The sequence below is a fragment of the Gallus gallus genome, chromosome 10 (assembly GCF_016699485.2).
Source record: "Gallus gallus isolate bGalGal1 chromosome 10, bGalGal1.mat.broiler.GRCg7b, whole genome shotgun sequence".
NCBI lineage: Eukaryota > Metazoa > Chordata > Aves > Galliformes > Phasianidae > Gallus > Gallus gallus.
The window spans coordinates 1893158-1916127 of NC_052541.1; the positions used below are offsets into that span (position 1 = coordinate 1893158).

At 44.8% G+C, this 22970-nt stretch overlaps 1 protein-coding gene across 29 annotated transcripts in view; it reads left to right on the forward strand.

Moving 5' to 3' along the window:
- The window catches only part of NEO1 (neogenin 1), a 279790-nt gene that overhangs the window by 130479 nt on the left and 126341 nt on the right, over positions 1-22970 (forward strand). For all 29 annotated transcript variants that reach the window (XM_040706582.2, XM_046898900.1, XM_046898908.1 and 26 more), the window contains one exon: positions 21918-22235. In XM_040706582.2, the coding sequence (XP_040562516.1) occupies positions 21918-22235 (318 nt within the window). The remainder of the gene's footprint in view (positions 1-21917; positions 22236-22970) is intronic.

Here is a 22970-nt window from a genome sequence, read left to right on the forward strand (position 1 = left end):
TGATGTGCTGCTCATGAGCAGCAAGTTATTAGGCTTTTGTAAATTCTTTTCTTGCAAGAGCAAGGGTTATCTTTTCAAATGCACTGTTGATGAACTACCAACTTTTTTCAGCTTTGTGCAAAGGACAGATGTCAGCCATGGAGTTCTGTAGCATCATTGCAGAAAAAAGCCCACCAAAACAATAAAGCTCCTGGTGCTCCTTTAGCAGGAAAGGGATGCTTCCCCTTGAGTGCCTGTTCCATCTGTAACCGCAGGTCTGCAGGTGGCCAGCAGGGCTCTGACCGTCATCCAAAGTCAGTGTCTCTGCAGGAGCACCCAGAGAAGCAGAGCATGTCAGCCCTTCTGAGGATCTTCTGCAGGCACCTGCTGGGTTCAGGCAGTGGGGCTGGGGCTGCTGTGCTGCTGCTGGAGGGGAAGGCTCCACCTGCTGAACCCCAAGAGCTGCCATGATGACCAGGAAGCACCTGAGTTGTGGAAGATGACCTGGTGAAGGTATTCCTCTTTGTTTTTCCCCACTAAATGCTTCTTGCACAGCCCCCCTCTCAGGGCTGCTGGCATTAATTACCCAACCATTGCTTTTCATCTCAGTTCTTTGGAGTACTGTAGTTTCCACGTCTCTCATTTTGGAAGAGAAGCTCTTCAGTTGTACAAGATCAGAGGATACACATTCTCGCCTTCCCTGCCTGCCATTGTAAAATTACGAAACATTTATCGGTAAATGGACAAAAAGAAATTGCAGCTTTCTTCCATGCTGAAACAGTTATAATTCCATGCAATCATCTAAGTTTATTGAACTGAAAACATCTTTTCTTAGTCCTGTATATACATAACTGATACGTTTCTCTCATTTTTCTTTTCCATGTGACTTAATGTTCATAATTATGCAATATTATGTAGCATTATGAACAATAAGAGTCTTTTAAAGAGGAGAGTACTACTAGATTTTCAAGGTATTGGTTACACACAAAGCTGCTACTAAAACGCCTGCAATGAAGAGTGTGAACATAAGCTTATTGTGCATCTGGTTTGCATGGGTCTGTTTCTAAAAGGAAACACAGAAAGCTTTTACTTTGGGTAATTCTTACATTGATTACTGTAGCCCCGGCAGTGCAAACTGATGTGCAGCCTTGTGGTGAGCTGAGCGCTATGTTCATTCTTACCAACACCCTTCATTACTTTTGTTGCTGACAGATTTCTGCAGAGGTAGGAGAACATAACCATGGTTCCACAGTACGACTTAGAACGAAAATCCAATCCAGTGTGTATGCATGGATATGGGACCGGCTCCATCGCCTCCCTGAACCAATACTTGGATTTTTATTGCAAGTATTTTTTCAGCTGTAATGAATGAGTCACTTCTGTTTATAAGGGTTCGGTTGTTTACTCTGACAAACCCTTGATAGGAGACACTCAACAAGATCTCAGTAAATCAATTTGTTCAGGATCTATAAGCATCTCATTAGCATTTATTTGCAATGTTCATTGTAAGCTCAGCTGCAGCTGTTTAACACACTGAATTTCTCTAAGATTTCCCAGATTGTCAGCGGATGTTTTGAGATGGTGCTTTAAGTAGGGGAATTTTGTGGGCTTTTCTTCTCCTCTTTGTTGCTGCTGTTAGCAGAGGTCTTCCAAACCGAATTGCAGGCTCTGTCTATGCACTCTGCCTCAGTTTTGTCTGCCGAAAACTGGAGAAATGTTACTGCTGGAATTGCATGGCTGAAATTACACCTCATCAAACAAATGGTCTTTTTCTTTCTTGATTGCTGTGAGGACGGCATCCCCATTTGAGCAGCGTTGCAAGAAAGAATGGTGAAGAGGAATCGTGCTGTACCTGCAGGAGAGCTGTGTGGGGGAGGGGTGCCTGCTCCCTGGGCCTGGCACCCTGCAGCACTGCGGCCAACAGTGCTGTGCTTCACCCTGCCTGGGCCCCGCGGCACAAAGGGAGCCGGGACTACCTGCAGCTCTCCGCAATTGATTTTCAATACAAATCTCATAATAGGCTGTTTTAAAGAAGCGTAGCAGAAAACTAGATGCCGACATTTCCAATGGAGACTAATAGCAAAAGACACGTCTCCAGGATTTTACTAGGATAAATTATTCCTGTTTTGATTTTTTACTGCAAGAAGACTGTGGGGAAATGAGAGAAGAAGAAAAGAAAGCTTTCTCAGGAGTGGCTGGATAATTTGAGCAGAAAGCGGAGCAGATCAGAGCCCGAGAATGTTCTTCACGTGGCAGAGAGGTCTCAGCCCGTGTGCACGTATGTTCCTTGTTAAAACTTGGTTGCAGTCAGTGCCTGTGCCTGGGGAAGTCCGAGCATATGTGAAACGGTCCCTTTTCCACTCCGGCTACAGCGAACAAAAGCACCTCCCTGGCACACGAAAGCTGATATTCGACACTCACACAAGTTATTCAAATGCCTCTGGCTTCCAGCACTTCTTTCCCTGTTGAGCAGCTCACCTTCATTGAGACAGCCCACCCTGATTTTCCTGTTGTGTTCACATGCAGGGAAACAACATGCAGTGCTCGGCTCCGGCAGGGCTTGCAATGCCTGCTTGCTTGCAGTGCCTGCTCCCAGCACAGCCCGCTGCCGAAGGGGCTGAGTGCTGCGCCAACGAGGGGCCTGCTGCAGCTCGGGTATGTAAGTGCTGCTGCAGCCCACGTAGCCATGGAGACGGCAGATGGGATTCCCAGGGCGCCCCATCCCCCCGTGCTGCTGGCTATGTGCTCAGGGCTGCACAGGCCTCGCTTTTTGGGGCTGTGTCGAGTCTGAAAGCACCAGCAGAGAGGTGTGCTCATGCTAAACAGGTTGCTTCTCTGCAGAAGGCTGGGGAAGCTGCTTGCTCCTCCAGCAAGAGGTTTCAGGAAAGCGTTTGTTATTTTCTGTATGCAGGAGTCAGTCTTCCCCTGTAATCAATATGTGAGCTGCTCACAGCCCACCGAGCTGCTTGGACGTGGTTTTAAGAAGGAAAGGAACTTCTAATGTGGTGGGAAAGAGCAGAGCTTGTTCCAGCTGGTTACTCGCACGATTTTGGTACTTTGAGAATCTTGCTGAAATTCATCCTTTTTCAATCAATAGTTCAGTGTAAAATTGGTGGTGTATTTTCATCTTAGATCAGTAATGGTTCAATGCCCTTGAGGGGAGGGGTTTCACAACACAGTCTCTGCAAAATATATCTCCTGGAAAAGCCGTGGATATGACTTTAGAACCAATTATATGTGATCTTATAGGAAACTTGTGATGTAGAGGGGCATAACTGCAGGACAGGATCATGCAAGCTGCATCTCAGTGTACACTTTTGGAATGATGAGTGAATGGTTCTGGTGTACCAAGTCATGGTTAGCATTCCTTTTCCCGCAGAGTAACACAAGAGCAAAAAGTTCAGTATTGTTCAAAAAGCTTCAACAGATGCCTAAAGCTCTTCCTCCAAATATCTTACCAGTGTTTTCATTTGTCTTAAATGAGCCATTTTGTTCCAACTTGTGCACCAGTACAGAAGACTGAAAGACCAAACAGCATTGCCTTACTAAGTTGTTAGAGTGAGACCAGGGTTTGTTTTTGTCCAGACACTGATATAGCGAAGATGAGATGACAAGCATGTGGCTGGAAGTACAGCTTCCTTTGTTCTGAATTTAAATTAAACTTTAAAATAGCGTAGCGAATGGTGGTAGTACACTTTAATTGTAGCTTGGGATAATTTCCTTTTCCTTAAGCCCTTTTGACTCTATTGAAAAATCTATCTTCATTTAGCAGCTCCTCCCATCTCATTCTCTCAAGGTTACCGGGAGGCTGGAAGGAGGAACGACAGGAACATGGCCCCTCTCTGTGGCTCTGCGGCACTCCATGCAGTCCTCTGCGCGCTGCGGCTCAGCCTTGGGTTGGAGCTCCCATTTCCCATCTGATTCCTTAATGAAGACTCAATTATAATTTTGGCATAGCATTTAGAGAATGATGTACGCGTTGCATTCAAAATTAATGCAATTTAATTTAATCGATGAGATGTTCAGGCACCTTAATCTAATAGTAAGCTTTGACCATTTTAATCCTACTTTTGTCTACCGTGAGCTAAAAGCAAGTTAAACAAATGTAATGGGCTCTTCCTGAAATGTTCTCATCAGGTTGCTGTTTGGATGCGAATTTTGCGCCCGATGTGCTCTTGGTTTTTGGGATAACTTCTGGTCCCCAGCCGTTAGGCACTCATAGCCCACAGCAGCGCGTGCCTGCAGGCCTGGGAGGCAGCACTGTGCGTTTCCTCGGTCTCCATGCTTCTGGAGTCCCAGCCCTTTGGATGGGAACTCAGGTGGGAAACCTTTGGATGAACCCAGTGGTTTTTTGTAGGCGTTCTATACATGCTCATTTCTTGTTGAAAAATGGATCCAGATCTGTGTAGAAAATGCCAAACGCTCACCCAAAGGTGCTCTCCTTCCAGTTGCGTCTGTGTTGTGCTCTGCCTTGCTCCTGTCCTTTGCCTGCTCCAGACAGAGCTCCTGTTAGACAGTGCCCCTTTGTTCTGTGGCCTTTTTCCATCGCAGTCTCTCTCATTCTCTAAAATCTCTAGCTAACTGTAGCTCCCAATGGGATTTTCATTTTTTATATTTTGATGAAATACATTCTATTTTAAGTTAATAATAAAGTAGTTCATCTAAATCATCAGTTGGTGAAAGATAGCTTTGGTACCGAGAATCGCCACCTTCTTTGTGTGCTTGAATGCAGTCAAACTGGTGAGGAGCCCAAGGTGACTTCCTGGAGTGGCATGGGACTGAAAACATGCAGGAAGTAATCCTTTATGCAAGAGGTGTCCTTGGCACCAGCATTCGGGACGACTGTAGTGCGTGCAAATGGGAGCTCAGAGGTGACCTAGCTTTGGGTGCCTGGAATAGATGCCGTTATGTAATACCTTATTTCCGAAGTTCCCTGACACGTTTCGAGCTGTGGCCCATCTGGCTGTCCTGGCTGCCATCCCTCCCAGCAGCTGAGTTGTGCTGGGCAGGCTCACAGGTTTTTGGTATTGCAGAAATGTATGGCGTGCAACTGCTGGGGGAGCTGTCTCAGGAGTTTACAAACTCTTATCCTGGCTGCTTAATGCCTCAGCTTCTTCATGGTTAAAGGTGCCAGGAGTGCTGGGCGTCCTCGGAAGGCTGTGGTTCATCTCTTGTATAGCTGAAAGGAGGTGTTCAGTACCTTTGTTTTCTTGCTGTAGGTCTCGAAGACAAACCAAAGCACTACATGCTTTAATAGGCAAATTTTCATGGAAATCTCTTTGAAAAGTGGAAATGACTCTGCTAGAGAATGTTGATTCCCATTTGTGATAGCCATAATGTACTGTAAATTGATTGAAACAAGGAAAAAGGCTTTCTTTAAACTTAAGCATAACTTCTGAGAGTTGATAGTAGACTTCTGAGGGACTGTGATGTAATTATTGGGTTATACTGCGATGAATAATAGAATCACAGAATGGCCTGGGTTGAAATGGACCATAATGGTTGTCTCGTTTCAACTCCCCTGCTACGTGCAGGGTCATTAGCATTTGAGTTAGGAAGTTCCTTAGAATGAGACCCAAGGAATTTTTAGCTCTCTAACAGTGTCTGGCAGTGGTCAGTGGTGGGTCCGGGGTGTGGTACATCTGCTGCCATTCAGCTGGAAATGTCTGTGGTTTCGTCTCAGCTGTAGTGCTTTGGTGGCTGGGTGTAATTACAGAAATTCTTCAGGAGTCTGGGAAAAGCTTTGCTTGTAGCATCTTTTCAGTCTTTGTTTTGTGCTGTGGTGCTTGATCTAACTTAATTGTGAAGTTGCTTTGTATTCTAATGCGGATCTATCAGCATGCATTATTTAAAATAGAAGACTTGTTGCAGCAGGTATTGGCGGTGATACAAACCTTGTAGGTATGCTAAAAACCTCATTTTGGCACTAGCTGGAGATGTGAAGTAGAGGAGAAACCTGGGCCTGCTAACATGTGGCGGCTTGTAGCAGAAGGGGAATGAAATGCTGTGGCTGAAGGATGTTTAGATCCTTGTGTTCTTTGCTGGCAGTGATCACTGGTGTCCCTGTAGTCCCATCCAGGGAGCTGTGGCACGTTGTCCCATGGATCTGCAGCTGTTGGGTGTTGGCTCTGCTCTTTGCTCATGCCAAGTGCAGCACAACTACTGGATGAACAGTCACAAACATCCGAACCAGTGTGGATCAGCTTCTGCAATTTGGAGCTTGGCTGAAGTTGAGAACTGATGTAAAGAGGTGCTGGTGGACGCTGAAGGGCGTTACGGTGCAGCACCTCTGTGTTTAGCCTGAAGTCTTCAGTCAGCACTGAACTTCTGTCCTTTTATTGCTGGGTTCCTCAGAAAATTCCTAATGCTGCCTGTTACTGTGTCTGTGTTTGTGTGCTGCTGCTTGGGGTTTCGGTGGTTTTGTTATGAACGTATTTAATGACCTTGCCGTATGTCAGAGATGAACTAATGGAAAGCATTCTGGGGGCATCTCTCTCACTGAGCTTTCCTGCTTTGGATACATGTATGCTTCGTGCTTGTTTGCTTTCTATTGATGCATATCCTTGGAGATGCTTAAAACTTGGCTGGCCAGAGCCATAAGCAACCTGATCGGAACGGGGCTGCTGGGAGCAGGTGGCTGGCTATGTGATCTGCAGAGATCCCTTCCAGCCAAAGTCATGCTGTCCCTCTGGGGTATGCAGCTCCTTCGGCTGCAAAATACAAAGAGAGGTTCGGAACTGTATCCAGATTGTGTCTTGGAGAAGTACTGATCAAGAGAAGCTTTATTTCAGCCAGTAAGTGGCCCCCTAGTTTGATCCCACTGTGCAGACAGTCCAAGAGCTCTTGTCTTACGAGTGCAAATGTTTCTCTCGCATGAGCACTTTCAGCTTGGTCTGTGAATGGGAAGAAATGTTAAGTGCCGATACTTCATGTGTATGCCTTCACTTGCAGGTTCTGTTGGGTAGCTCATCCGTGAGCTGTCCTCTCCAGGTGAGCTTTTGCATCCCGAAACTCAGAAGGCAGAGCCAAAGCCAAAGGGCGATATCAACACAGTCTGCACAGGTTTTTCTGAGCCATCTGTTCCAGATCAGCAACGTGTGCAGTTGTCAGTGCTGGAAGTGGGGATTGCTCTGTTTCTGTGGATTTGTTAGTTCCTTCTGGGGTTTTGTTGCCATAATTGATGAAATTAATAATGTATCGGGTCTGTTCATTTAACAACATAATAAATTGCCATTTATTTCTATGTAAGTTTTAAAATATATTTGCATTCCCACTCTGATGGCCTAATCTGTATTATAAATGAATAAAGGAATCTATTTTCTTCTTGCGTATCTATTTAACATTTGCAAAGCTAATACTTGCAGATATTTTTGTTAATATATTTGCAAAGCTGCAGTTACTTTGCTTTGAAAGAAATGGTGCCAATCAAAGCTACAGCACTTCATGGGAATTTAGAAGGTTAAGTGAATAAACAAGCTAGATGAAAGCTTTTGTTTGTCTTTAACAAATGAAGGAGGAAACAGTTTTGTTAACACGCTTCCAGAGGAGACAAGAATCTGCAGCAAGCTTTTAGAACTGGCCTTCCCGTTCAGTTTGCTGCACTTTCAGCTGAGATCAAATGAGGAAAATGATGGCAGTTAGACATGCCCCATTAACATCGCATGGTTTCTGTTCTCAGTTTGAGTTATATGTACCTCTGTGCTGCTTGATGTGAAGGTGCAGGAATGGCAGTGCTCGCCCGGTGCTGTGCTGCTCTCCTTTCCTAAGAGATAAGTGTGATAGCTGTAGCCCAGCTGCTCCTCTCCAGAGAAAGAAGTCAGGAAGTGGCAGTGCAAATGAAACATTTACCTATTTGTCCTGCAGTGTTCCTTGACTTTGAGTGCTCACTGTCAGTGTAGTAGGGATCCAGTGTGGAAAAATGGCAGCTGGGTGGAAAAACACAGCTGCAAATTATAGTAAAGGATTAGAGCAATTAGATTCCTTTCTAGATCTGTTTTGAATACAAATATCTCGTTGATAGTCTGCGGTTGCCTTCCTGAAGCATGGCTGTTTGATTTTTGTGTATAAAAAAGCAATAAGTGAGAATCCAATGATTTTCTCTGCTCCCTGTACGTTCAGTGCACTTGAAGTAATTAAGTTGCAATAAATAAGACTTGTGGATATTTTTATGGTTCCAGATCATGTTTGTGCATTGCACAGTAAAAGATCAGTAAGACTTTCAAATCCTGCTATCATGTTTTGGCTTGGGGTACGACGTGAGGTTAATTTATAATGCTGAAGCTGCTCAGAGCCGTTCTGGGACAGCATTTGGTGCATGGATGCAGTGTGGAGTCACTGGTGCAAGGTGTGCCGTGTGCTCACTGTGAAGCACTTTGGTCAGAGAGAAGTCCTCCCTGTTGGCTGGGCAGTGCTAGCATAGCCAGAGCCTTCCGCTGGTCCTCCAATGCAGTGCAGTTCTCCAGTATTGATCCTGACCCTGCTGAATTCGTGCAGACCTCAGTGGTTGCTGCCTTATTCTGGCTGTAAATGTTCAGCTTCAAAAGGCCGTTGCCAAAGATCCCACTGGGAGACAGATCCATGTTCAGTGGTGCTGCAGCAGTACTCTGTAGTCATACAGCTGAGCTGTACCGTGGCCGTATGAGCGGGTGGTGAGGCTGTTGTTGAGTGCAGAGCATACTGTGTATTTTTCTGTCACTCAGTTGGTGTTGAATCCGTGGTTTCTCCCCCTTGCTAGGGAAATAACTTGAGGTCTACCTGCTATTGCTTTCTGTCGGTGACCACCAGATGCTCTATCCCAAGGCATTTGTCTGTCTCAGGTATTAAATTGCTGGTGGGGTTTTCAAATATGAGCAGTCAGCCCTCATTGTGAAAACTAGCATAGAGATGGATGAGGAGATAAAAAAACATGGAGAACTTGTGAGTACCCAGCACCTGATGAGTGCTTTGCCTAATGCTGGGGTCGTGTGGCTGTGCTGATCCTGGCTGTGTGGCTGATGATTCAGGGATTTCGATCTCAGCACTGACATTTTTCTTTGGTTAAAATTACTTTAAAACATCAGTAAGCTTTCCGAAGTGCATGTGGAGCATGGATTTGTTCTGTAAGTGCATGCATCCAGGCTCAAGGTTGGAGCATACTGGTGGTCTGCCAGGATGTCCTCGCTGGCACCTTGCTTGTAGTGTGCTGGCTGTTTCTCACCCTGCTTGGTTGGTAGGCCCCTTCCTGGCACATCCTTCTCACTTCTTCACTCTCGCTTCACAGACTGCCTGAGAGGTCCCAGCAGATATTTCCTTTTCCCCAGGGGCAGCAGAGCTGACAAGCAGGGCCCTCTCCTGCTGGGTGTCCCTCGTTGAGCACAGTGCACTCCTGGCTAACCCAGGGAAGCTCTGCTGTGCGTGTGCTGTTCCCGGGTGCTCCCTGGTATCTGCTCTCATCTGTACCGTGACAAGATGCTGAGTTAAAGGCATTTTTGGCTCTGATCAGATGTGACTGTTCTACTGTTTCCTGGTCCCCTTAGATAATCCTTGCTTGATCTAACATTAAAGGTATTTGTTAAGGGTTTTCTTTCTCTCACAAAGTGTGCCAGAGGTCTTTTTTTCTAAAGAAATGCTGGAAATGATGTTCAGCAGCTTTCAGTTTGGCTCTTGCTTGCATCTTTATTGTTCAACTCGTTTTGTGCTTTAAACTTCCCATAGGTACCTGGTTCCTCTCTTTGCCACGCCTCACCTCTGACTGTTCTCTGTGAGGGGAACACTCCTGGCTTTGTAGCAGCATTCCCCTCTGCCCCCCACTCTTCTGCAGGCATGCTTTGCAGTCCCCATAATGACTCTGAAGTGCTGAATTGAATGGGTAGAGACAAGGAAATCCTGCACACAGGTTGTTTGCTGAAAGCACAACATTGTCTAACTTAAAATGCATCCTGAAATGAGTGGGAGGCGTCCGTTGGGTGACCCATAACCTCGTTGGCTTCTGAGAAATACTGCTGTTGCTTTACCCTTCATGTAGAGTCCTCGGATGCTCAGTGCCTTTACTTCTGGGAAAATATTTAAGTAATGGGCTTCAGCAAGATCCTCTTGGGACGTGTAGGAGATTTGTGTCAGTATTTGTGTTCTAAACCATCTTTAAGTATCAGCCTGCTTGAAAATGCAACTGGGACAAGCAGTCTGCTGCCTGACCACCTGAACTGGAAGCTTCCAGGACCTTATTTTCTGTTTTTAACCCCTTGAAAGCCATTGTTTGCTTCCAGTATTGCACCTATCTGAAGTAACAAATTTGGTACTGGATGCCCAGAGGACTGGAACTCTACAGAGGGAAATCCATTTCTCCAGCAGGAAAAATGGAAATCCTTCATCACCTGCTCTAACAGCGTAGCGCTGTCACTAGCTAGCATATGGGAGCTATTTTTGTGGAAAAGTCAAAGAACTATTGTTCACAATGGACAGAAATAAGTTCTCCTTTGTAGGTGCCTTTACAGAGACCTCTTGTAACTTTTTTTGTAGAAAAATCTTTTCTCAGACCAGCTTGGCAAAGAAAATGATTGCTGGCAGAATTAGAGGAAAAAGAAAGGAACTCTGATCCACACCACTGATGTGCTTTCCTAAGGAAACCATAGTAATATCAAAAATAAATAAAGAAAAATTGCTTGCTGTCCTTGCTTTTTTTTGTGCTCAACCGGGAGGCATGTGAAAACAGCACGCACCATCTCTCTGAAGGCAGGTTACTGCAGAAGCTGTGGGAGCCAGCAGCTGTAGACTGGGAGCTGTGGTGGTGAGGTTTCAACCAGGGCTGTGAAGTTACAAGCAGAGACACTCAGCTTCTTGCTTGAAGTACAGGGAAGAAAATTGCAGGGGAATAAGAGCCATACAAAGCATTAAAGATGGGCTGGAATAAGGGGGAAAGGAATCTCAGACATACTGTTAATTTCACATGAAAGGCAATGACTGTGGCTTATTTTGACAGATGAGAATGAAGAGAAATTTGACATTGGAGAAGGCCTTGCTGAGGTAGAGTGCGCCTTGCGGATGGCAGCCATCTCCCTGAAAGCATTGCAGCTGTGCTGTTAGAGCCATATTGAACAGCTTGTCCCAGGAGATGGTGAGCAACGTAACAGCTCTCCCTGGAGTTTCAGTCAAGAAGATCTTTACCTTATTATCATTTGAGCTTCTTTGTGACATTAATAGCAATAGAAAGAGGATATCTTAGGCAAGAAAGAATATTTTGTCTTTTGTATCAGGTGAAACATGGCACCGCTTTAAAGCCCCGTGCAGTCCTAGAGGGGATGTGTCGGTTGGGGAGGCTGTAGGAATGAAGCCTGGTGGTCTTCTGAGAGGAGAGGAACAGCTTGGGTAGTTCTGTTCGAAAAAAAGAAAGGAAAAATTTGTAAAATCCTTTAAGTTCTTTTTTATTCTGATTTTTCCCGGTGAGGTTATTCAGAGTAGGTCCTTCACTGGTCTGATGGAAAAAAAAATGAATGCTTGGCATTATGTGGTCCAACCTGCATCTCCTTTGGGGATCATAAAAGCAGAATTACTTTGAAAGGATGTTCCTTTCGTTGTGTGCAAGGTTTGTTAGACACAGCTTCTACATTTGACTCCTAGATAACACAGGGATTGCTTTTAAGCAGCACCTAAATTGATATTTTTCTGCACAGTTATAAAGGATTCTTCTTCCTTGCACACCAGGAATACAAAGTGCATAGAAGTGGTTTCTGAAGCATGGCCAGCTGACGCTGCTCAGGGTTCAGCATCTCCTTGTTTGGGACTTCATTCTGGGCCAGCTGCATAGGTGTACTGCTTGGAACATGGGCTGTATAGAGCTGCAGCAGGAGCGGTCAGTGTAGGCTTCTCTGCTTTTCAAGCGTGGGGGAGCTGCAGCCCCTCTGTAGAGCAGCATAAGGTTTGGGGCTTGGCATGGCAGCGCTTGTTCCTGGCCGGTTAAGGGACCTGTGGTCACAGGACTTCAGTCAACTGAAACCAGCAGTGCTGTAAATAGGAAAGCTGCTTCCACGTGTTCAGAATCCGGCTGAAAATCTCTAACTCCTTCAAGGCGGCGGAAGGGCCGTGCAGCTCAGCAGCAGTCATAAATGCATCTCCTAAGACGTTTGCTATTTGAAATTACAATCTGTGTTTAGATTTTGCTGTTGATCATTATCTTGTTTTCCTTCCTATTATTTAATAATTTATGAGGAGATGGTATCACTTACAGAAGGAGCAGTTAGGCTAAATGCATGGCTGCTTACTTCTCCCTGTTTTACTGCAGGCACACAGCATGCTGGTTGGGTGCTTTGTTCTCAGTCCTATTTCCGCATACAGTGTTTTTTTTAATGGGCTAAATTTATTTTTTGCTGTTTTATAATTTCCTGCTTGAGATCTTTAAGGAAGGCCAGTTAAGATGAAGCTGATAATTTGTCACTAATAAGAGAAAGGTGACTGGAAGTATAGGCAAAACTGGAAAAGCATCTCTGCAGTGCGCAGTGTGCTTTGCTTGAATTAATTCTTTGTTTACCGACAGAGCTGCCTGAAGGGCAAGTGCACTCCTAGCTGTACTGAAGACAGAACCTTGAAACAATTTATCTCTTTCTCTGCTGTATGAATTTGCATTGTGATGATGAGTACCTTGACTTTTGTATTCAACACAGTGTTGAAAGCTGTTCAACTCTGTAGCTTGAGCCATTACAGCATGATGTGTGGAAATGCTTTTTCACAACTTTTTTTTCTATCTGAGTGCCTTCTGAAAACCACAGGAGCTGGAAGTGACAGCAAGCTACAGGCTGTTTGGTATGAGGGTAGAGGCTCTTCACCATGGATCATAATTTCATGAAATGTCAGGTTTTATTGAGCAGAACGGCTGGGAACACCATTTCTTTGTGGTATCCCAGGCAGTTAGTATTCCCTCAGCACAGTCTCCTTGGTCTGTGTTAGAAGAAGACACGTGCAAACAAGATGGCCGACTAAAGAGGAGGGCTGAAGCACCCAGCTTTATGCTTTTCCTTCAGGGGATTTGCTTGAACAAGCGGTTACCTTGCTGCCTTTCTGCAGGATGGAGCAAGACCCATTTTAGTAAGGGTGGAGAGGGGTTCTCTACAGGTTTCTGCACATCACAAATGTAGAGGCCCCTCCCTTGCAGACCTGAAGGCGTAGCCCCGTCCCGTCTAGTCTGGAGTGGATTGGAGCCCCCACATCATTCTTCAGTTATCATGGCTAGCCCACACTGCTTAATGACATAGGGACAGGGATGAGTTACTCTTTTTGATGGATATCTTTGTTATAGTGTATTAAATCATTAAAAGAGGAAATCTGCTTGTACTGAAGGAGAAAGGAATCTAGTAAGTCTGGGAAAGTCTAGATTTATACATGGCATTACTTATTTTATAATGTTACATCATTTGCTCTTGTAGGTTCCACTGTCAGCATTCCTTTGGAGTTATTAAAGCACCCGCAGGATTTATGCCATCTATCTGCAGCCATGGCGAGCTCTTACGCTTCTTGGTTTTTTTCTTGATGCTTAAGTGCAATACCATTTTTGTCTCATAATTTATGTATTGTAGAGCCTTTGCAAAGAAAGAAATGAAATGGAGTTTAGAGAATGCAATTTGGAGACATTGTTCTTGGTTTTACACCGAGAGTGAACTTCAGAGCCACTGTGTGTGTTACTGGGCTTTGGGAGTGCTTCAAAAATAATCGTAAGAAATCTCTGGTGGGTATGCAGTCATGGAGTGCAGTTTGACTTGGTCAGGCCGTCTGTATTCTACTACAAAGGGAAAAAATACGGTATTAAGAAGAATCTCTGTTTTTGTCTGTACCTTAGTTCTGCTATGGCATATTATCATATACAAACATTGCTTGTTGGCCAGCGCAGAATGTTTCTGATGTTGCCAGGGGAAAAAAAAAATACCAACCTGCTCATAATACATACATTTATGGAGAGACTAATGCATATAGCAGTTTACCCATACAGTTAATGCGCTTCTTAGCAGTGAATATTTTAACAAAACCACAAAGCAAGTTCACGGTGAGCTCTCATTGGCAGCTTTCAAAGAACAATGTTTGTAGCATCTTGAGTTAAAATCCATTCGTGTAACTCCTGAAGACAGCTTTTCATGTGGTCTAGGTGACTGTTTTTAGGATTCCGAGGGCTGGTGAGTGTGTTAATTACATTCTGGTGAAAAGGGTTTTAAAAGTTCAGTCCTGCAGCAAGAGAGCTTGGATCTTCTGTCGTTGCCTTGGAACACACAAAAAAGGACTCTGCAGTAGTTCCTGCCAGTCTGGTGAGGACTTTGTCTAATACTTTTATTTTGAGCATCAGTTTTCAAGGATATTACATATTTACTTGTCAGTTGCTTTGAATCTGAAGGATAAGTATCATGCCTTCCCATTGAAACATCATAAATGTAAGTAATCTTCCTTCATCAGAGCCCTGTATTTCTCTTGCCAACATCTGAGTCCTTGGGTGTTACTCGAATCCTGTACTTTTGATGAGTGATTTTTGGTTTCCCTAACTTATTCTAGTTGGAAAGTAATTCTGAAATTATACCCATGCTTCACTTTTTCTTTTTGGATTGCCATTGCCTCAATCCCTGTGAACTGGAATGAGACAGTGTTCCATTCTGGTACTTTGAGATTCAAGTCCTCTGTTTGAAGGTGGTTGATGGCCATTGCCAGGAACACATCAGTCCCAAATAGTTCTGGTGGCAGCAACGGATTTGAATTGAACCTACAGCACCAGTAGCAGAGAATTCTCTCTCCTGCCACATATTGCTACCATGTGTGCTGGTGGGAGGTAGTTCAAATGAACTAAGGAGAAGTGTGAGCTCAGGGTGTTTGTCTGAGGTTATTTTCCAGAATGCCACCACTTCTGCAAGGCTTATGTCAGGCAGTTGTGTGATTTACTTTGCTCTGCCAGACCGTTCATGTCTTTCAGCAATGAGCTGGCTAATGGAGGGATGCTTCTTCTCACTGGAACGTTTGCTATGCTGGGAATCACAGAATCACAGAATGGCCTGAGTTGGAAGGGACCTCAAGGATCACGAATCTCCAACCTCCCCATTTACTAGACCAGGTTCCCCAGGGCCCCATCCAACCTGGCCTTGAACACCTCCAGAGACGGGGCATCCACAACCTCTCTGGGCAGCCTGTTCCAGCACCTCACCACTCTCCTGGTAAAGAACTTCCCCCTAACATCCAACCTAAATCTTCCCTCTTTCAACTTAAAACTGTTCCCCCTTGTCCTGCTGTTATCTACCCTTTCAAAGAGTTGACTCCCTTCCTGTTTATAGGCTCCCTTCAGGTACTGAAAGGCTGCAATGAGGTCACCCTACAGCCTTCTCTTCTCCAGGCTGAATAAGCCCAGCTCCCTCAGCCTGTCCTCGTAGGGGAGGTGCTCTAGCCCCCTGATCATCCTTGTGGCCCTCCTCTGGACCCTCCCCAACAGCTTTCTGTCTTTCTTCTACTGGGGGCTCCATACCTGGACACAGTACTCCAGATGGGGCCTCACAAGAGCAGAGTAGAGAGGGACCATCACCTCCCTGTCCCTGCTGGCCACCCCTCTCACGATGGAGCCCAGGATACCATTTTCTTTCCAAGCTGCAAGAGCACACTGCTGGCTCATGTTAAGTTTGTCATCCATCAGGACCCCCAGGTCCTTCTCTGCAGAGCTGCTCTCAAGGACTGCTCCCTCCAGTCTGTATAGATGCCTGGGGTTCCTCCGGCCCAAGTGCAGAACCCTGCACTCTGCCATGTTGAACCTCATTAGGTTCACCTGGGCCCACCTTTCAAGTCTGTCAAGGTCCCTCTGAATGGCATCCCTTCCTTCCTCCGTGTCAACTGCACCACTCAGCTTGGTGTCGTCAGCAAATTTGCTGAGGGTGCACTCTATTCCATTGTTGATGTCATTGATAAAGATGTTAAAGAGCACCGGTCCCAAGACAGACCCCTGGGGGACTCCGCTTGTTACCGGCCTCCACCTGGACATAGAACCATTGATCACCACCCTCTGTCTGTGGCCTTTCAACCAATTTCTTATCCAACAAGTGGTCCACCCATTGAATCCACATCCCTCCAATTTGGAGATAAGGATGTGGTGGGGGACCATGTCAAAGGCCTTGGTCAAGTCCAGGTAAATGACATCAGTCGCCTTCCCCTCATCCACCAACGCCATCTTTCCATCATAGAAGGCCACAAGATTGGTTAAGCATGACCTTCCCCTGGTGAAGCCATGCTGGCTCTCTCGGATCACATGCTCATTCCTCATGCGATTGAGCATGTCGTCCAGGAGGATCTGTTCCATGATCTTCCCAGGCACAGAGGTGAGACTCACCGGCCTGTAGTTCCCCGGGTACTCCTTGCTCCCTTTCTTGTAAATGGGAGTGACATAACCCTTCCTCCAGTTGTCTGGGACCTCTCCTGACAGCCATGACTTCTCAGATATGATGGAGAGCGGCTCGGCAACCACCTCAGGCAGCTCCTTCAGAACCCTGGGATGCACACCATCCGGCCCCAAAGACTTGTACTCATCCAGTCTCATGAGGTAGTCTCGGACTTGCTCTGCCCTTACAGTGGGGGGGGATTTACCCCCCTGGTCCCCACCTGGAGGCTTGGGGGTGCAGGGCTCAGGGACGTGAGAAAGACTGGAATCCTGGCCACCAGTGAAGACCGAGGCAAAGAACTCATTCAGTACCTCAGCTTTCTCTTCATTCATTGAAGCCAGTTCTCCTTTTAAATTTACTAAAGAAGGTACACCCGTTTTGGCCTGTCTCTTCTGGCCAATGTACCTCACCTGCAGATGTACCACTGCACACAGTGCGAAGGATCCACCAGAACATGAGAAAAATCATAATGATCCCTCTGTAGGTATGTTAGCAGGGAGAAAAGAAAAGGCTGAAGGAAGTTTGGGATTTCTTTTTTGCACCTTTGAACGTGCAATGTTTAGAAAGAGTGACTGAGCTCTGTATGTCCTACCTAGTTGCTTTCAGATCCTGTAATGGGAAGGTGGTATATTAAAACTTCCCTTTTGGGGTTTAAATGCCTTGTCGTGGTCTTGAGGGAAGCACGCTGTAAGGAGGGATTGGGCAGATTCATCTTAATCTTGTTAAGTCAGTGTAATGTCCCAAATGTGCTTTCTTTGGTCCCTTTCAGTGAGAAGAGCAGTCCTAACCCTGAGAGCTGGCTCTTAGGGCAGACAAAGGACAGCTTAGAAGTACTGCTTGGTTACATTTGGATTGGCCACGTGTGTGCTGAGTTTCATCTTGGCCAAAGCAATTTCTGAACTGCTGTTTAATTCTGGGTATTTGTGAAGAGGTGAGCAGGGCTGTGAAAACCCCAAATATTTCAAATCAGAATCATAGAAGGGTTTGGGTTGGAACAGACCTTTATGATCATGTAGTTCCACCCCCATTGCTCTAGGCAGGGACCCCTCTCTCTAGCCCAGGTTGCTCACAGCCCCATCCAGCCTGGCCTTGAGTACTTCCAGGGAGGAGGCATCCACAGCCTCTCTGGGCAGCCTGTTCCAGTGTCTCACTGCCCTCACAACAAAGAATTAATTCCTAAGACCTAGTCTAAATCTACCTTCTTCCAATGTAAAGCCATTGAATGGGGAAAGAGAATGAGCTAGGGGCACAGAAATGCAGTCAGCTTAGCTGGAAGTATTTCAGACCTCTCCAGTTTGCATTTAAAAAGTATTGTGGAAGAAAGATGATGATAATCTTTCCTCTACCACCAACCATCTAAGAACACTTTCCTAATGAAGGGGGGAGGGAGAGCTGAACTTCACTGCCATAGGATGGTCGTGAAAAGGGCTGGATAAGTCCCAGGAGAACTGATGGTGATGAAAGCTGTTTTGTGGGAGATTTTGCACTTGTGTGTTCTGAGTAATTTCTATTAGATGTCTTTCATTCACAGCCCATGTGACAGAGTAAGCTATATTTGTTAAATTTTCACACCACGTAAAGCTGAAAGGAGGAGGACAAGGTTCAAGCTCAGTACACTTTTTTTGGAATGAGGAAAATCTGGAGGAGCCAAAAGCAAGTTAATGCAGTTAGGCAGGAGTAATCAGCTAGTCAAACATTAAATGGCAAAGAACCAACTTCATGGCAGTTTCCGAGAAAAGGATTGAGGGATTTTGGGAGCGGTGGGATCACAGACCCGTGCAGTCAGTGGTGCTGTGCTTCTGCTGTAAACCCCACTGTCTGTGTCTTGGGAGGGATGATGAAAGACCTTGTAGAGCTTCCAAAGGATGTGAAATGGCACTGTGTCTTTGCTTACCACCGAGCTTGTCTCTGCTGGAGCACTCAGTCATGTTTTGGGCACAGTCCTTAGGAGAGGAGCATTAGGCAGCTGTAGCACATTTGGAGAATTGTCAGAGCCCTGTGATGCAGCCTTTGAGATGACTGAAGGAGCTAGATATGCAAAGCCTAAGGAAAAGACCAGAGTTATTTTTGTTTAGGTTTCTTGGGCCAACGTTAACACAAATCAAGCTGCTTACATGGAAAGAGGAAGGACACCCTCCTCAAAATCTGCCAATCCAGTCCTTAATAACGTGGTGCCATTTAACTGAGTGATCAGTAGGTTGACGGGGTGGGAGAAGTGGCTCTTTGACAGAAGGGAGTGCTTATTAAGCTCTTGTATGTACAAAGCATCCCTGTGCTGAACCAAGGGTTAAATGAGGTGTGAACTTGCTTGGCTGGAGTGTAGATGCAGCTCTACCAGTGCTTCTTGGAGTGCCCAAACTCGAAACTGCAAAACTTTTCTTAGAGTGTGGGCTGGAAAATTCTCCATGCTGTCTAACTTCATCTCCTTTACCATCGAGCTTATGTATTTACCAACCCTACTGCTTTTTTATCCACTGCTTCTGTGCAGTTAAAGCAGACAGTGCAGTGTCTTCACAGGCTTTTTTTTGGCAAACCTTTTTAACGTTACCTCTGAAACCTGGCTGAGCATCTGCTTTCTTGAAAGTCTCTCATCCCTTCTGTGCTGTTTTGGCACATACTCTCTTGATATCCTCTGCAGTGTTATTTCTGTGGGCACCTCATTGCTTCCAGAATAACTGGAGCCCGTCAGTAGACTTGATCTGCTCCAGCCTGCAGTGAGGCCCGGAGAAGGCAAACTGGAAGCCAGCCTCATGTTTTCAAGGGGAAGTGGCATAGGGAAACATGCATGCAGCTAACAAATATAGCTTAGTCTGTCGGCTGCCTCTCAAGTGTATGAACTGGCAATGAGGTGCAAGACCTCTTCTTTTCATCTTGATTAAAAAATAAAAAGTAGAAGTGGAGTTGAGTTTCAGCCTGCTTGCTGCACTTGTGCTGACCTGCAGAATGAAGAAATAAGGTTGCAATTGCTGGGCTTTTGTGCAGAACTGACTCTTACAGGAGGTGAGAAAAGCCAGGAATCTCGACCACAGGAAGAGTGTAAATGAAAAATGCTAGGTCTAGGCTAGTAAACAGCCTGGGGAAAAGTGGGTGCACAGATGCTCAGCGAGCTCTTCCCAAGTGAACTTTGGCTAAAAGTGCCTTTTGTCACTTCCTAGTGATTTTTCTTTCCTTTTTTTTTTTTTTTCCTCCTGTGTTCTTAGGTTTTATTTGAAAACTCTTAAGCATGGAAAAACAAAACTGAGTGCATTGTGATTGTTCTGGTAGGGATCTTGGAAAAAAACAAAGTTTGTAAGTGGAGGGAAGAGAATTGACAGCTTGGCTTGGGTGGAAGGCTTCCTGCTGGGAGACCCAGGGACAGTAAGGCTGAATTTTTAAATGAAAACAACAGCTTTAAGTTTCTGGAGTGATGGTTGAGATTGTGCTGGTAAACGTTTAAAACTGTTTTCGTGCTGCTCGTGAGTTTGGTTTTTCTTGCCGTTTGAGTGCTGAAACTCAGGACTCTTCGCACAAAGTATGTGCTCACAGGTGTGTGTGTGCTCAAATCAAGCACGTAGGAATTTTGTAATTTGCTCTGGCTTTTGTTTTGTTTCTGCTTTTTATCCTCAGGAAGGACCAAATCTCAAGGATTTGGATACTGACATAGCAAATCTAATCTTGTCTGAGACTGCAGCTGTCACTAGGGAAACCTCAGTCTTTCTGTTCTTAATTCGTCTTTGAATTCTTGAAGGTAGAAGAATACAGGAATGATAGAACCTACAGAAGTGTAATCTATCTGCCGTTCCTTTCACGCAGCTCCTCCTGCCTCGTCCCAGGTCTCCGTGAATCACAAGGAAGGAGACAATCTGTCAGTGCAGGAGGCTGAGCCCCTCTCCCCAGGGCAGCTGGAGTCTCTTTGGAGGCAGGAGACTTTTCTGTGCGGCTCAGTGATAGAGGGAACCTTGTCAATTTGTTAATTAAGGCCATTTGAGGAGGTAAATCTCTTAAAACCAAAACCCCAAGGGACTGAGGAAGCTAAGATGCTTACAGGACAGCCTTTCTTTACAAGTAAAGGTTTTCCGTGCTTCAGTTTGTGTCTGTGATTGCATTTGAACCATTTTTTAACGATGCCTTACAGATCACCTTTAAATTCTTGGACTTGTCTAAAAGGAAAACCACATCCTTGAGGTACTGTGTGTTGCTTACTGCGAGGTCAAGTAACCTGGTTCACAGGAAGCCCTCCTACACAAACGCCCACTGCAAACCACACTGCAGCTACCCATGTGGTTCAGCAGAGGACAGGTTTTTGGTCACTTGTTTACTATAGCGTCTGAATGTTCAGCTTGAAATTGGTATGGAATTGAGAAGCAATGCCCCAAGCACAAATTCAAGACTCTTATTTTCCTGTGTGAGAACTACATCGGGACTTGAAAGACCGAATGTATTCTCCCATGTTTGCTTTGGAGCACATACTAACAAATAGCTTAATGGTGACAAATACTTGGGCTATTTTTAAAAGAAAGAAACAAGAAAGAAGTTAAAGGATAGCCTTGCCTTTCTGGTCTTTAAACTGCCTAGTGTCTTGTAGATGGCCAGTAAATAATTCTTTGTAAAGCAGGCAGGTTTTTGTTAGCTCATTTCTAGTTTGCTGGAAGATAGGTAGTAATAGTCCTGTCTGTATTACCATGATGCTTTGTACATGTGCACCCCATCCCCCAGGTGGAGGAAGAGTGCCAGAGTACAAGACAGGAGCCTTGATGTTACTTTGGCTTTAGATTATTATTAGTTTATTTAAAGCACGATGAAATGACCACATTTTCTCCCAGATCAACCTTTGGTGATTTGTAAAACTGTTCTTCCTTGGAAAAAACTTTGTTCTTTCTGTTTTCTATGGGTGATTAAATTAAGACACTCCAAGCGATAGTGACATGCCGTCTTTCTGCTGGACCAAACATGCTACAAATACAGTAATTAAAATTCACTTTTTAATGGAAAGTAGATGTTAATTATAGATGTCTGTTTGGGAATACTTAAAATGGAAAAGTAATCAAGTTTATCCTGAGCCAAAATAGAAGTAAAAAAAAATGTTTTATGGCACTTGCGTGATGTGTTAAGCTCAGAATTGGAGAGTTTTTCTCTCAAGGGCTGAATTACTCTTCATGTTTCTTAATGTTTGTTACACAAGGGAAATGACCACACTGCTGTTCCTGGCATCCCTGCCATGGAAGGCAAGAAAAAAGTCGTAAAACTACATACTGTTTGTATATTATGTTATTCAGGCATGTGCATTAGTTTTGTGTGTGTTGATGAAGCAGGTTTCTGTGTAATGGGTTGCTTGGGACTGCTAACCGTGGGTTCCAGAATGAGCAAACCAGAATGGCTTTGGCATGAAAAGTTTTGTTTCAATTCCAAGAGGTCATGGGTGTGAGTTATCAAAGCAGACAGTAACGTCATGCAGACCAGCCTGTTGCTGAGGAGTGATGAGCACTGTGAGCAATGATGGCTCCCACACATGTTAAAATGCCTTTAAAAGAAAATGCGCTTTATGTTTTAAAACATGTGGAAGGCTAACCCTGAAATCATTTGGTATGTCTTTTATAGGGTCCGTAGTGAGAACCTTCACTCCTTTTTACTTCCTGGTGGAGCCAATGGACATTCTGTCAGTTCGTGGGGCATCTGTTATAATGAACTGCTCATCTTATTGTGAAACTCCTCCGAAGATCGAATGGAAGAAAGATGGAACTCTTCTAAACTTGGTCTCAGATGACCGTCGCCAGTTGCTGCCAGATGGGTCTTTATTAATAAACAGTGTGGTGCATTCCAAGCATAATAAACCCGATGAAGGATATTATCAGTGCGTGGCAACTGTGGAAAGCCTGGGGAGCATTGTAAGCAGAACAGCAAAGCTCACGGTGGCAGGTAAGGACTTGGTTTTTTCTTCGAGTACAACAATGAGCACGATCATGTGGATGTGTACTATTGCAATAAAGAGAAAGCTTATTCCAAGAAAGAAGTTAGTATCATCTCTTGTCAATGAAACTAGGACTGTATGTATCCCCCCCCCCCCCTTTTTTTAAACTAAATGTAATTAGTAAAAGCAGCTTTCTTAGAAAATACTGAAGATGAGAAAAATTAAAATGAATGGATTAAGAGTAGTGTCAGGAATGTGTAATCACTATGGATATCTGCCACACCTTAGAATGAGGTTTGTGTTGTTGGTTTGTTTTTGAAAAGAGTGGGCTTCTACTTTCTTAATGTATAAATATCCTTAAAGATTGGTTTCTCTGGGGGCTTTTATACTGAGATTTATCTGCCCTCCACACCATAAAACATTAGGGAAACTTCTAAAAGCTGGATGTGGAAGCCCTGGAGGACTGAAGGAGAAGGCATGGATGCTGGGGGGCTGTATTTTTCTGTTTCTTCAGTACCAGGTGTGAGTGGGTTTGATAAGCAGTTGGTTTTTTGCAGGTAGGTGTTAAGAATTTGACTGGGAACATGGTGTGCTTGTAGAAGGGCATTTGCTTCTTGTTGCTTATATCAGGACTCAAGAGGGTCAGATCGTAGAAATGCTTTGTAAACGATAAGTGGAGGAGGCTTAGAATCACCTGTAAGAGCGAGAGTTCAGAAACTATCAGAAAAGATAAGCTAAGGTGA